The 15,606-nt window shown below is 42.9% G+C and overlaps 1 protein-coding gene across 4 annotated transcripts in view; it reads right to left on the bottom strand.

The window, feature by feature from the left end:
- Positions 1 to 2,643: 2,643 nt before the first annotated feature.
- The window catches only part of LOC136448187 (protein FAM149A-like), a 39,223-nt gene continuing 26,260 nt past the window's right edge, over positions 2,644 to 15,606 (bottom strand). For all 4 annotated transcript variants that reach the window (XM_066447388.1, XM_066447386.1, XM_066447387.1 and 1 more), the window contains exons 3-14: positions 14,093 to 14,232; positions 13,081 to 13,206; positions 11,270 to 11,431; positions 10,906 to 11,099; positions 10,375 to 10,490; positions 9,779 to 9,891; positions 9,115 to 9,318; positions 8,572 to 8,716; positions 7,190 to 7,309; positions 6,488 to 6,572; positions 5,682 to 5,831; positions 2,644 to 5,298 (exon numbers count right to left, since the gene is read on the bottom strand). In XM_066447388.1, the coding sequence (XP_066303485.1) occupies positions 5,225 to 5,298; positions 5,682 to 5,831; positions 6,488 to 6,572; positions 7,190 to 7,309; positions 8,572 to 8,716; positions 9,115 to 9,318; positions 9,779 to 9,891; positions 10,375 to 10,490; positions 10,906 to 11,099; positions 11,270 to 11,431; positions 13,081 to 13,206; positions 14,093 to 14,232 (1,629 nt within the window). In that variant the 3' untranslated portion in view covers positions 2,644 to 5,224. The remainder of the gene's footprint in view (positions 5,299 to 5,681; positions 5,832 to 6,487; positions 6,573 to 7,189; positions 7,310 to 8,571; positions 8,717 to 9,114; positions 9,319 to 9,778; positions 9,892 to 10,374; positions 10,491 to 10,905; positions 11,100 to 11,269; positions 11,432 to 13,080; positions 13,207 to 14,092; positions 14,233 to 15,606) is intronic.

The following is a 15,606-nucleotide window of genomic DNA, read 5'->3' as shown; positions in this document are numbered from 1 at the left end:
GACACCGGTTAGGGAAGGGTGTCTACGCTGGAGCCGGAAGAGACGTAAAATGGTGGCTCCAAGTTAGATATTGATACAACCTGTCAACAACGATGTACTAGTATTCAGAGGCAACTCTACTCTACTCTGAAACAGCGCCCTCCAGTGAAGTAAGCTTGAAGAACATGGTCACGTGAAGTAAGATGGCGATCAGCGACGTCTGTGACTTCGCTAAATGCATTTCTCGAGAGTTCCTTTGGATAACATAAACAAAGGGCGATAGAATCATGAGATGGGAACAACCTGTTCGTTTTCAGACGATGAAGCAATTCATGTAAACTTTGTAGGAATTAAGAAGAGGGGACGAAAATCGCAGTTTCGAATGACGATCGGCGTGTGCTGTGCCGCGCCCAGCGTAACGGGTGTGCTTTGGAAACGTTCCGCTAGGGGGCGCGACTGCACTGGGGCCTCACAATTTGTGGGGATATGAATGGGGGTTTCTGAGTTTCTGAGTTTCTGGGTTGCTAGCCTGACGTGGTAGACAGGCCAGGTAGACAGGCCAGCTAGCCAGGCCAGGTAGACAGCCCAGCTTTTTCCGCAAACCCGTAATAATAATATCAGGTGTATTTGCAGCCAGTGCCACAGGCAGGTACCCAATGTGTAGGGTAATGAGGCTGTTTAACGTGTTCGAGGCACCTCCTCGAGCACGGGACCCCCGTTTTACGTCCCTCCCGGAAGACGATTTCGTGGAAAGCTTCGTGAGGCTACAGCAATCCGGACGTCCTTGGTTGGTCCCCCATCCAAGCACTGTCCGGACCGCGCGTTGCTTAACTTCCGAGATCGAGGGATCGGGTGTATCCAACGCGCCACGCGGGCCGTAGCTAATGGGTCGACTTCCCAAAGGATGATAAATTACGACACCAATTGGCTCCGAGACCATTCTAGCATGACATTATGTCCTTCAATATATCTAATGCATCCATCTGCTTATCTCAGCGTATGTTAGTAGCTGAGTAAGGGGATAACGTCTATGTTGGCACCCTAAGCCTGTACCTGATAGCTGTTCAGCACCAAGGATATCACCGTTGGACGATGGTCATCATTGTTCTACCATGGACAGCGCCAATGCGAAAGGACAGGCAGTGTCACCAAATAGAATGGGACTAATATCCAAAACTATGGGAAAAAATTACGTCTCCTAAGTTTCCAAAAATGACGGATTCTAAAGTTTTTATTTGAACGAATGCTGCGAGAGCTTAACTGACATCACTGGGGTATGGTCAGTAAGGCCACACCAATTCATTCACCTCGTTCTCAGATTTGCTTTATCAAAAGATCACAGGTAACTGTTACCATCTTGGATGTGAATACCTAACAAATAAATGTTTATTGATAAAGTGAAAAGTTGATAACTTTTCTGTGCAGAATTGATTTAGTTGAAACATTACGTAAAGTAAGCCGTTGTATTTAAGTTGCAAATACTTGTATTTTGGCACCAGCAGTTGAAGAAAGTCCTTGCCGCTGTGAGGCTGTTTTCTATTAATCAAAAGTTATTGGTAGAATAGAAATGCTACTGAGCCTGGTATGTTAACTTTGTGGCTATTTCAGTTACAACTATGTCTATCATAGGTTGCATGTTTCCTTTTTATTTCTATTTTGCCCATCCACCACATCAATGTCTTGCAAATCTGGAAACCATGAATTTAAATTGGTGCATTCAGAGTCTCTGACTACCCGATATCACCAAATCAAATCTTGGTGAATAAGATTATAATTAAGTACTCTGAAAAAGAGGGATATCCCTCAAGGTAGCTCAACTGGTAGCAGCCTCACAGTTCATCTTCTGGTTCCAATTAGTAACTAACTGGGAGACCCCTATTCAATCCTGGATTTCATTTGGGGCTGCATCCATTTTTGGGAAGGGACGTACGTCAAATAGGGGTCCAGTGTTCGAGGAGGTTCAATAATGGCCCTCATAAAGGGGAAAGGCTAGCAACCCCTCCCTGTAAAACTATCAGTCAATCATTTGCGAGCATCAGGAACTGATGCATAGCAGCTACAGACTTGTGTAGCAAGGTCACGCCTGGTTTGTCTACTCTCGGCGGGCGTAGACCCTCCAGTCGGTTCTGGTGATCCCCAGCCCTTGGAGTTTGTTGAATATCTGGTCTTCCCATCTTCGTTTAGGGCGACCTCTTTGGCGTTTCCATGCCGGGTTGGGTTCCGATGAGATCAGTTTGATGACGTCCTGAGTAGGAACCGTGACCCAGGAAGATCATCTGTTACTTGGCGATTTTAAAACTAACCGGCAATTGGTTAGTTCTGCGACGGACTGTTTCGTTGGAAATCAAATCATCCCACCGGATGCCGCCCATCTTTCTCAAGCACTGAGAGTCGAAGTCATCTAGTTTGTGTGCTAGTGCCTGTGTAAGGGTCCATGTCTCACCGCCGTACAAGAGGACGGATAGGACCAGTGTGTTATATGTGGGTATCTTGGTTGATCTTGAGAGGTGTTTACAGCGCCACTGTAAAACTATACCCTGCTAATAAAACAGCAAGGAAACCTGCTGCCCTACATGTATGTGCCACTAGCTTCTAGTGGCTACAAGGGTCTAAACAAACCAACAAACATACTCTAAAAAAGGAATGACCTCAAAAACACCACCATTTGCATCTGGATATAAGTTTTAATTCCAAATCTAGCAGTAAGAAAATACTCTATACACATGGTAAGTAGTCACATAAATATCTGACGGCTTGAAGGGTGTAAGGTACATCACTACAACCAACAACTTCAAACCTGAAGGATACCAACACAAATTGTTGGTACTTATTCAAGATTTAAGAATGGACATCATGCTTTGTAAATTTACCATTTTATGGTAGTACTTTTTTTTCCATACACTCATTTTGACCTTTCAAATTATTCAGTAGAAGGTAATATAAGTTGATGAGAAAGGTATAATTTTAGGTATACAAGTCGATCTTAAAAATAGCCAATTCTGCTGGTAAAACATAACGATATGCTCCAAATTTCCATACAAACTTTTAGAAGACAATCATGTGACAGAGTTGTTGGGTAAATAATATATCATCTTGGAGAAAGGTACTGACTTGTCTGAGATAATTCCATGCAATATTGTGAAGCATTTGTTATTTTACAAGTTTCCATGACTTTTTAAAAATTTGTTCTATCATCGACCACTGTCAGATCAGCAATAAGATCATAAATTGCACAGTTTCACAACTTGCTGACTTGCACATTTGGTTAGAGGGAATCACAGAAGCAGACTGGAGAATGAACTGCAGTATCTCAAAGCAGGAACTTTTGTTGACAAGAAATCTTGATCATCTATGACAAATTACGAAGTTCATTCTTGCATCTGCTTTCCTGAGTTATAAACCACAACATTTTTGTTAATTTGCTAAGTACAGTATATAGTACACAAAATCTAGGAGTGTTAAGAATTTTTTTCTTTCAGATACATATCGCAAGAGTTTGCCTTTGATGTATTACCAAGGCAGTGTAAATGTATATATAATCACAGCTATGTACAAATAATTGTATACACTTAGGTATCTGAAAGCGATAACATCTATGATACATCTGTACAAGTTCAACTTCAAAGACAACAGTTTTCAAGACATGCCTATAGACAAGGTTGAAATGTCCAACGTCAAAAAAGCACCACTAAGACAGTACAACTAAGTAAACATAAAGTATAACCTGTATGCAATAGGTCAACAGAAGACAGTAGGATGAAAACATGAACAAAACTTGTCCTTTCCCAAATTTCAACGAGGTATTTTGTGTTACTGTCTGGCCGGGACGCTGCTAAGAAGTGTTTTTTTTCCCCACAAGTTGGGACCTTTGGAAATTTTTGAGTGGCTTGTGGCAAAGTAACAACTGCTTTTTGCCATACTGTACTTAATTCTTTCAATAAGCTCTAGAATGTGTCAAACAATACAACAATTTTTTTGGTTATATGAATGTATATCTAGAGCATGGGAGTTTTTTTTCATACATTGAGAAGTTTTAACATACTAACATTGAACTGCACAGTACATAAAGTCATGCAATCAATATTTTTTACTAATCCACCACAACTAGTTCACAATGTGTATTGTGCTTCAATTATCGAATCCCACACACAATAATGAGGATAGCTGCCAGTGGATTGTAAAGAAATGTAACGAGACAGATGCTATGAGACCTAGTCCAATTCTAGTGGCAGTTGGAGAATACCCGTAAAGATAGCAGGAACCATTTGTGTCAGACGGCTCTGATGCATTCCCGACAGCACAACATGAGAAGAACGCATTTACAACACCACTACATGCACTAACGGCCACTCAAGCGGGCAAGCAACGAAGGAAACTTAGAAACCAAACATGGTAAAGATTACTTAAGAATGTAGATGAAGGAACTTACTTATGCCACTGTCACACAGTTGACAAGCTTTGGCCTGCATTTGTTGAAAGGTCACCGAATCTAAAAATCACCAGAGACTCAACTGTATTTTTCACCTGAAAATCTACCCCATCACATTTGATGGGGCTCATGGACCTGCGATCATCTGTCGATCTATGAAATCTTGTGATGATTAAGAGAACACCAGGTGTATTACTGCCGAAAACGTCATTTAGAGCTTGCAGACTCGTCGGCCAATTGCTTTATCTGCTGTGTGACGGGGGGAGATGAATCTCTCAGGAAGAAGTGAAGACTTAAAACGATGAACTGAATGAAATGGAAACATTCTCTTCTACGAAAGTCTAAGACACATTTAACAAAAGTCAAATGAATGGGCAACATAAAAAGCCTGGTAAATATGGTCCATTGAGTCATTTTAGCAGTACATTTTCAGACAACAGAGGCAACACTATTACAGCCTCTCCTCTAAACAACATGCTTGCCAGATGAAATGCTGTAGACCTGGGATACGGATACAGTCTATTTTTGCTTGTGTCAAACACTTCTGTTTGGTTGTAATGAAAGGTGTCCTTGTTTACAAGGGAACCTCAGTACCTGAATCATGGAATGATTAACATGTCAAACGGAATATAACAAAACTGTCGATAAAACTAGAAGTACGTGGGGTGTTGTAGGGGATATGAAGTAACTGGACCACAGCGCATGCTGCACTGGTGACCCCCATGTTGCCCCTGTTGAAAATGGCAGTATTGCTATGATACAGGACTTGGCACTTGACAGTGAGAAGAAGTGGGAGCTGCAGCGGCACCACCGAGGCTATCTGACCAGACTGCCCAGCTTGCCCCGCCCGCGTGCATACGGGTTGTTGCTTGGGTTCAACCCCGAGTGACCTGCGAAGGAAAAAGTAAAAAAAAACAAAAAAAAACAGCTCAGTTCCAGTCGAAAATACTTTGCAGAAAGTTGCAGGAGGTTGTGTAACGCTACTTCACTTAAATTTGCAGGGTAACAAATTCCGACAGGAATCGGATTATCAGCAGTCTGCACATACACATTTACCTACTATCTATAGTCAGCCATGAGCATGGCGAAATGCGATCGTCTGCATGGCGTAGCATGAAGCGCCCGAGGTGCAGCTTGTTTGCAGCTTGTACGAAAAGGAAGGGTGGACGGAAGGAAGGACATCTGAGGCCTGGCACAATGCCATGCAACCGCCATGCGGTTTGCGGTTGCGAGGCAGAAAACTATTTCGAGCCCTGCAAGACCAGCTACTCACCCCATGAGGATGTTCTGGGGATCTGGAAGTTCTCACTGTTGCCCCACTCTTCCTCGTCCTCCATCTCCACAGGATGATTGACGTGTGGGTCCATTTGGGATGCTGAGCTGGTGATGCCGTACCCCACCACCCCCGGGATGACTGGGTTCCCTGTGCGGCAACAGAGGAGGAGTTTGAGTTTTATGTAAATCAGGGTTGTCGCTTTATTCCAACATATCTGCACACCTGTTTGCAATTCGATTCATCCAACAGATTCGTTCACAACCACTCACTGTGGAGTTTGAGTCTTATTTAAATCAGGGTTGTCGCTTTATTTCAACGTACCTGCACACCTGTTTGCAATTCGATTCATCCAACAGATTCGTTCGCAAACATTCACTGTGGAGTTTGAATTTTATTTAAATCAGGGTTGTCTTCAGGACCCGTCCCGGGACAGAAATTTGCTTGTTAGGACGGACAAAAATTTCACCCTTCTGTCCCAAAAATCTGGACTTTAAGAAATCGATGAAACTGAATTTTCTTGAACTTAAAATGACAGATTTAACAACAAAAATGAACAACATGGGCTCCAAAACAATGAGTGTAGAAAAAAAGATTAAAGCTGGAGACAGCCCTGACTTCAATCTACTTTTAGTTATCCTTAGCTTTCTAGTGGTTGGAAACACAACACATGGCATTAAACGTTTAGAAATGTTTTTGCAAAGCAATTACACTATTTTACTGTATGCTATCAACAGTAGAAATACAAGGCATGCAGATTTCCCTAATACCTAGTGTCTTCTGAAAGTCAACATAACGGTGCTCACCTAAAGCTGACCCACTGGTTCTGAAGTTATTATTTGTCCCCATCGGGGTAGAAGAGCGCCGAAGAGCACCAAATGGGGTGTCCGCCTGTAAACAAACAAGGTAAATGTTAGGAAGAACCTCAACTAAGGTATCAAGAACATGACTGTGGTAGAGTATGGTCTGTTCCCAACTAGTTCTTTTATACATATTTTTCCTGTGTATTTAAAAGTATTTACTGTAAGTGGTTTGTAGCTCACAAGAATACATTGTGTACTTTTCGTACTCCATTCTGCTATATTAGAGTAAATAGTAGTACACTATCATAGAAAACTATCATACAACCATCCTATGAGCTGCTGGGGCTACTTTTTAGTTAAAATCCTCCCACACCATTATTGATGTATAGGGCGGTGCCCATCTCCGTTTCATAGCCCTGGGCCACACTTGTGGTGCAATCACTGTAGCAGGGGGCTAGTCCACTGGCAGTGAAGTGTGTTTAACTTCCATACTGTTTCAGAAGTATGTACCATTTTTTATAAAGTCTTTGGTATGACTCAGTGCGCCTCTTGTCCAGAAGTGCCCTAACCCGGGGCTTGAACCCGGGCCTTCTGGTCCAAGTAATTTGAACCAGATGTGGTGAGAGGCAGAAAGCGCAGACCACTACACCACAGGGACACCCCTGGGGGGGGGGGGCTACTTTTTAAGATTCTATAATTGCTCACCCTGAATGTGTGTGTTGTGTTGGGCCGAGATTCTGGGCTGAACTGGATCATTTTAGATGTTCTTCTCCCGTTTTCATCTATGACGGCACTGGATGCTCGGGATCCCAGACCCTTTTTCGCCTGTAATGTAAAACAGAATGTCAACAAATCTAGTCTTCTCTGTATTAGTTGCATCCATTGCTTACAAGGTATCTTGACTGCAGTACCAACAAAATCCAACAGGAGGTGCTCTCGCTCTGTTGCTTTATTCCAACATGTCTGCACGCCTGTTTGCAATTCAATTCCTCCAACAGATTTTCAACGGTTTTCCAGTATTTTACTGTATTGCTGGGTTCCATCGAATGATTCAAATGCTCTTGAGCCTGTTGCGCCACTGGCAAACATTTGAATACCAGAGTTGTTGGAACCGATGTTGTTACAATTTTGTTTTGTTTGGGGACACAAAAGTCTCTCAACTTCTGGTGGATTTTGAATGGAAATGTGTGTTTTTTCAAGTGGATATGACACAAATAAAACACAATACGTTGTATTCCGCATCCCAGGTGGCGTCTGTGTGGCATAGTGGCAGAGAATCCGTCTATGAACCAATGAGACCCAGGTTCAGTTCTGGTGCACCCAGACATGTCCGGACATGCACCCATTGTGCCCTTGGGAAAGGCACTTAACACATATTTCCCATGTCCTAAGCCCTTCCAGGGCTCGAAATTCATTTTTGGAAATAGGTGCACTGGTGCACCCAACCCAAAAAATTAGGTGCACAGAAAGAATTTTGGGTGCACCACATAGAATAAAGTTGAATGTCAGCAAAACATGATTACAAAGTTTAACGCTCTTAAGAACTTCAATCTGTAATTCTACAGCTAACCTTAAGATTTAAAACAAGTGATACATCAAATAACGTACAACAAAAGTTTATATTGCTATTTCTGATACTTACATTTCAAGACTATTCTGTATACTTAGTGTACAATAGAGCCTCTATCCTATAGCTTACAAAAATATCTAGGTGCACTGGTGCACCCACAGTCAAAAATTAGGTGCACAGCTCTAATTTTGGGTGCACACAGGTGCACATGCACCCACTATTTCGAGCCCTGGCCTTCAGTAGGGTCTGGGTTGGCATTATGAAGGGCATCAAGCTGTAAAAAACTCCCATTGCAAAAAAGACTTGCAGTTGATGAGGAGTTCTGGGGCTCCCCCATTAATGTGCAAGCACGTCCAACCCCCATGTGACAGGGAATAAAAGACGTTAAATTGGATAGAGAGAGAGAGATCCCTCTTGTTCCCAGCTCTCTCAGGGGTCAGATTCTATCCACGGCCGGATCCGGCACCTGGGGCAATACGGAATACGCTGCGCTGTATTCTATACTGACGACACTGACCTTGGCGGAGGCGTGTGGGGAGCTGCTCTCGAAGGCCTCCTGCGGGTGGGAGAGCGGTGGCAGGTGCTTGTGGACGATCCGGTAGGTGCTCGTCAGCTGCGGTGACAGCACGTGGGGCGGGGACGACAACCGACTGTCTGGTTGTCTGCAATGGAGACCAACATCTGCTGTTAGAAAACCGCCAGGACGGACGAGGGGATTTTTTTCTGTCAGGACAAGCAAATTTCCTTTCCGGAACGGAGGAATGGGTCCTGGAGACAGCCCTGAATTCAGAACACTTACATAGACGACCCATACATGTGTACGTACTGACCCTGACCTCCCCATACAGATACCATCATAGACGTTATTTTTAAAAAATCATTTATATACGATAGTTTTTAATATGTACATGTATTTTGAATATTGTTATAGCTCGTTATGCGGTCCATTGTATTTGTCTTTATCAGCAGGGCTAGCCCTTTGTAACAGCCACAGACTAGTTGGGCGGCCCTGGCTGTGTGTCTTGAACAGCCAGACCAATGAACAATAAACAACACTTACAGTCTTGTCCCCCTGATGCCCACGTCTGCGTCCAACGCCGGTGTACGCGACCTGTCGTAGTTCGGGATGGGCGCCAGTCTGGCCACTCTGCCCCGCGCGGAAGGCTGCCTGTACCCGTATCTCGTACTCGGCGGCCGGCCCCGTATTCCGCTTGCCATCATCATGGAGGAGCCGGCGCGCACTGGCGAGTCATCGCTGCGCTCCCTGGGAAAGAGTTGGACATGGGTCAGTCAGTCGAGCAACAAACTACCAGGTACCTGCCTTCCCCATACTAATGCTTCAGTCCCAATTGAAAAAGGGGGCCCCGCCGGGAAGTTCCCGGGGTGTTTTTTTGGCACTTTCAGGCTGGACCCCTACCTGGCCCCGTCTGACACCCTGCCAATGTTTAAACCTCTTGGGCTATGCTTCACCAACAGCATATGATATACCAAAATGGCAGCAGATGCCTTGACAGGCTTTTAGCTAGGATTCATAGACAGAGTATCCGAAGTTGGGGGAGAGGGTGTGTGTGGGGATCAGACTTCCCCAATGAGCTATATGGAAAAGGAGGGCATCTAATTTCTTTGTTTTCTTAGTCTAGGGCGTCAGCGTTTAGAAGACGCCCTGCTAGCTGATAGCCTGCGCCTTGATGAGCTCAAGTGAATTTGCTTAATGAGAAACTTACTGGAAGGAAGTATTTGCCCTCTCCAGGATAGGCTTGGTGGTGATGGTCATGACTCCATTCAGCGCGTTGTAGTCCATGAAGGACGATGCGGCCAAGGTGCTGGGGTAACGACCCTGCATAGAGACAAACATCACAGTTAACACAAGACTAGATGTGTTTTTTAGTAGATGCCTTGAAAGGCTTTTAGCTAGGATTCATAGACAGAGTATCCGAAATTGGGGGAGAGGGGTTGTGTGGGGATAGTGCTAGATGTGTTTTTCTTAGATTTTAGAATCAGGGATACCTGAAAAACAGGCTTGTTGTCTGAGTGTACTTTTCCCTGTATAAATAAATAAATGAAATGACTGATGAACGACGTCATGTTATAAAATTCATTTAAGTATTTGCTGCCACCTTGTAGTATTCTATTCATAGTGCATCTATCTTGTTTGTTTGGTTTTATCTGTACTGTATGACTTTGGAAATGGATGAAAATCGATGTACACTCAGATGTCATCCATATAATCAAATCAACATGGCCTAATGTAATTTACCAACTCAGATGAATTTTCCTGCTAACGGTAATGGTGGTGTAAAAGTAAGGCATGTGAACCAACCATGGAAGGCCTGAAGCCACTGAAGCCTTCTCGAGAAGGTGGTGGCAGATCCCGCAGTGGGAGGGGCGACTCCACGTCATCAAAGTCCATCTCTGCAAGCTGTTTATCGGCCTCCTCTGCGAGAAGACACAAAACAAAATGAGACCAGCAACTACCTAGACACATACTTTAACAAAAAGCTCTTTCCCTTGGATTCTGCTGATATGTGCGGACGGTGACTTAAACTTCATAAGGAATGAGTATTGATAACTGTCCTGATACAGGGTATTTTTTCATAATTCCTTTCATTTTCTGTTGGTGCAAAAGGATCTGAAAATGATGACTGCTGTTTTCCTTACTTGTATGTATGTAGTGCTCTTGTAACTTGGAGCTTCAGGATTTGTCAAATACATGTCTACTCTTTGATAACTCAAATACAAGTAAATTACAGTTTGGGTACTACCATGGCGCCTTAGGGAAGCTAATGTAAGACCTAGCATAGAAATGATGTTGTACTGAAAACAACCTACAGAATTCTGTGCAACATCTCACCTTGCAAAGCTTGGTCCACTTGAACCTTTAGCGAATGTCTTATCCACGAGTTAACCTCTGACCAAATCATGGCGAAGATCTCCGCTCCCAAGTTATCCCGGAATGACGCGTTGGGCGTGATCGGCGGGAGTCCTAATCTTTTTCTCCGACTTAGCGTGTAACGTAGTTTATAATCTGTCCTAGCATCCTCATCTCTGTAGAGGTTCAGGAACAGAAGGATCTTTGTTACTACTACTAGTTTACAGAAATGCGACATATGCTATAAGATCACCAAAGGTGTAGTAAAAATCAGCTTTCTCTACAAGCTTCTTCTATAAATGCAAATTCATTCCAGACCAAACCTTGTGAAGGAATGTATACTTACACTTGTTTATTACTTGTATCGTAGGCTAAATATTCTTCTACATATCCGTCACACTCAAATATTTCCTCTTCTAGATAAGAGAACGGGGAGTTTGGCGAGTTACTGCGGAGGGCTGCTTCAGGGGGCGACAGGATGTCAAGGTGCGTGCCCTGGACAGCAATCCTGCAGAAAGACAAAAACGTTAGAACAAGACCATAGCACGTCCAGGTCAAAAGATACAAAAACTGAAGTTCTGCTGCAGTACCAAGGTCACATACCAGGGGGCCCAAAATCAACCTTGACTTTCGGCTTCATAACACCTGCCCACATACCAAATATCATTGTAATCCATCAAGAGGTTCTTGAGTTATGCTGACTACAGTAGTGCAGGAACACAAACACACAAACATACACACACACACACAGACAGACACACCCAAAACTATATCTCCATTTTTCATGGAGATAACAATTCTTGCATCATATAATGGTACCATCAGGTACCGGTACAGAGGGTTAGTTTCAAGTACAGAGGTTTCGTTCCAAACCTGTACCTATACCCTAACAATTTGACCAACTAAGCTTGCTATCTTCAATGATGACAGAAACAGGAAAAAATAGTTAGCAGAATGTTTATTAAGACTTCAGGTATCTAATGCAGGAAACCAATGCTTTCGAGAGAATCTGACATCAAAGGTCATTTAAGATTGACCTAAAATTTGTATGGGCAGCTTAGGGATATAAATTTGCCCTTTTTAACCCACTCGTTCATTCAAGACATTCTTACCACATTTATTAACAATGATACGTAAAAATGTTGAGTGGATAGGATTGTAAATCTTCTGCACTATGAAAAAATTAATTTCGAAACGCCTTTTGTGTCCTTCAGATGTTTGCAATACCCTTGACAAAAAGCAATGGCACACTGAGACTGTTTTACAATGGGGCTTAGAAAAAGCTCATTACAGAGCCATGCTTACTGTTGTGGTGGTTACTAAGATACAGAATTAAAAAGTCTCTTTGATGATCCCCGTGCCTCGGGCACTAATTTCATAGCATTGCATTTGTGATTAATAATAAATGAAAGGCTTGGAGCGCATCAAAGTGTGTTATCATCGTAGATAAATGTTGTCAGTATATAACAGTAATTTTCCTGCCATGGAAACCATGCCCGCGTGGATTTTATAATTCTATCCATAAAATCAACTTTGTACAGCAGGAAAGGCAAAGAAAGCTATTCAAGTCAATTACACTCCTTTTATGAAATAAGTTGTAAGCTCGATCTCCAGCCGAGTCAGCACTTGCGAAAGAGTATGGAAGTTGAACACACACATGGCTACCAGTGAACTAGCCCCTCTTGATTGAACAAAAGTGGTGTGGCCCTAGGGCTATAGGAATGGAGATGGGCTCTGCCATATGCACCATTTATGTCATACCTGGACCGCGAAAATGTTCGATACGGGTGTTCCACATCGTGTGATAATTTTCCGTACCACACGGGGTTCTACTTTTATCACATGGGCTTCCATAGAATATTTAGAAGGCATTTCGAGTGCGCCGAGTGCGCTGCTATTGAAAATTCAGTCGTTGGAATGTGCGGCTGTTTCAATTTTTTGTTCGAGGACACCAACTTTACTCAACTTCTGGCGCATTTCGCATTGAAATGTGTTTTCTCAGGTGGGCATGACATAAACAAAATACAACACGGAGTATTCTGCATCACCCTCGGTCCCAGCCCTTCCACGGGTCGGATCGCTGGTATCTCGGGTGATACGGAATACTGTACCCTGTCTTGTATTCTATATGTACGGTGTATGGGGACTTGAACTTACCCTTGCAGGTCGTCCATGTCTGCCATGTCGGTGACGACAGTGCCTGTGGAAGGACGCGCTGTGGCTTCACTCGGGATGTGCCGGAATCCCTGGTCCTGAGGCTCCAACAACTGAGCACCACATATTCTGGGATACAAATACATGTATGCAGTCAGAATACACTTTCCCCCATCACGACCATTGAAACAAAACATGTAGACACTAAAGATACTATCATGATGCTTAAGTTTGGCATTGCTAATTTTCAGTCATCATGGAGTGGCAAGGAAGAGACCACTTTGCTATGACAACTTTCTTAAAGAAGTAACCACATACTTAACATTTCAATGCTACAATACAATCCTTAAACCCACTTTATCAAATAGCACTGTGGTGATGAATATATGGTAAACCAATTAAAAATAAATATTCTTTTCAGTAGGTCCCTGGCTGAGGCCCTTTTCCCATTTGTCTGAGCAATAACCTCAAATAAAGTACGCACAAAACTTTGGCAAAAACTTGCGACACTTTTTGCATTTTGAAAGGTTTTAAGTTACAGTGAGTACTTTAATCCAGACATTGTAGTATGAGTCTGACAATTGGTTTTGTCAAAGCCTTGCCAAAGGTATTATAGGTGAAAGGGGCTTTGAAGGCTAACCCTCAGTTGAAAGAACTACCAATGATAGGACACTGAGAAGCTAACTTAAGAGTGATTCAAGGCTCTCCCCAGAAATATAGAGCAGGATGGGGGGAGGGTGCCAAGCACAGGATATATGTTGTGAGGGGGGCTTCACCTGTCAAGAGGAGAGCATTCTGTCTTTTCATTTCCTGAAACTTCAGGTTTGCATCTTGTCTACAATTAAAGAAATCTTGAATTTTGAGCAAAATTACAGGCTTGGCTAGGGAAACGTTGGAATAAATTCTGGTACCCTAACTTTGAAAATCAACGGGATGGAGCTGGGATTAGAACAGGATTGCGGAGCGCCACTGTTCCATTCTTTAAGGCGATCCCTGGTCGTCACTGATTTCTTACCTGAGGTGAGGAAACATGTTGACCCACTCCTTGCACTCGTTATAGATCTGCTGGTTTCCCTTCTGCCTGCCTTCGTACAGCATGTCGTCGATTTCCTTGAACATGTAGCGCACCTTCTGAGAGGCCTGCCTGTCAAAATCCTGCAAGAACACAGAGGACAAGAGTTTATATCATTTGTTTAGACCCTTGTAGTGCCTAATGGCACACAGGGCAGCAAGTTTCCTTGCTGTTTCAGTAGCAGGGTATATTTTTTACAGGGAGGGGTTGCTAGCCCTTCCCCTTTAACCTCCCCGAGCACCGGACCCCCATTTTACGTCCCCTCTTAAAGACTAATGCAGCCCCAACCAAGGTGCTTGACCCAGGATTGAACTGGGGTCTCCCAGTTACCAACTACTTGGAACCAGGAGCTCAACTGTGAGGCTGCTATCAGTTAAGCTATAGGGATGTCCCTTAGAGTTTGTATATGCAAGATCATAAAATAGAAAACAGATCTGAATCAAGTCACTTTAAATTTGACAGACAGACAGTCTGGAAAGTCCGAATCTAATTAAGTCAAATGTCACTAGATAAAGACATCATGGTAAAGAGAGAACCAAAACTGTACTAGCATACTCTATTAGGCTTACTCCTGAAGCTTTGCCAAAAATTAGTTGGTTTTCATTTTGCTTGGACTGAAATTAATTCAGCAAGCATGGCATAAGCCCCACCCAAACTATTTACTGGTTACAGACAACAATGTAGGTGCCATGTTGTGGTGTTTTGTAAACATGCGTGACATGTCAACAGATGAACTGCCTTTGGAAATTTGTGTGGAAGATTTGGCTAGGGGATGACTGCCCCATAGATACCATAGATTCTTGTATAAGACTAAGTGTTAATAGTGTATACTGTTTACACTTGTTGTGACAACAACCTTTATTAGCTTGTGTTGTTGCTCTGTCCTACATCATGGTTACTTGCTTGTGTTTTGGGAAAGTCCATCTGGCTAGTTGTTTTAACTTTTAACCCTCTTAGGACTGGACAATCTACAATTTCTGAAAATTGCAGGTTACAAGTGGGCATTTTGGGCCTGTATGCTGTTGCCAGGGCTTATATAAACAAACACATTACATGTACAAACCTATTCTATTCTACCTATCTCTTACTGGTCAATACAGCCCTCCCCTAACTATAACATGGGTAAATTATAATTCAAACATTTGTTTTTTTCAGAGCATTGGTTGAGGGTGATAGCATTTCAATTGAACAGTTTTCATTCATACTAGCAGCGTTCTACAACTGTTATACTTCTAGCACCTAGTTGTGTTGTATTCTACTCAGGATGGATTTTATACTTCGTCGTATCTGGTATCAGCCATTTGATTTAATAGTACTTCTCTTGTCAAATATTGCACATTATGTGACATGTTGAATTTTTTCGGGCTGAAACCAATTCAGTTCTCAGATGACTGAAAGCTATGGATTATGTATAATTTCCCTTGTCCAACGTGCATTTACTGAGTTAAAGGCAAGTC

This window comes from Branchiostoma lanceolatum, chromosome 14 (genome assembly GCF_035083965.1).
Source record: "Branchiostoma lanceolatum isolate klBraLanc5 chromosome 14, klBraLanc5.hap2, whole genome shotgun sequence".
NCBI lineage: Eukaryota > Metazoa > Chordata > Leptocardii > Amphioxiformes > Branchiostomatidae > Branchiostoma > Branchiostoma lanceolatum.
This window is presented reverse-complemented; position numbering and strand designations above follow the sequence as displayed.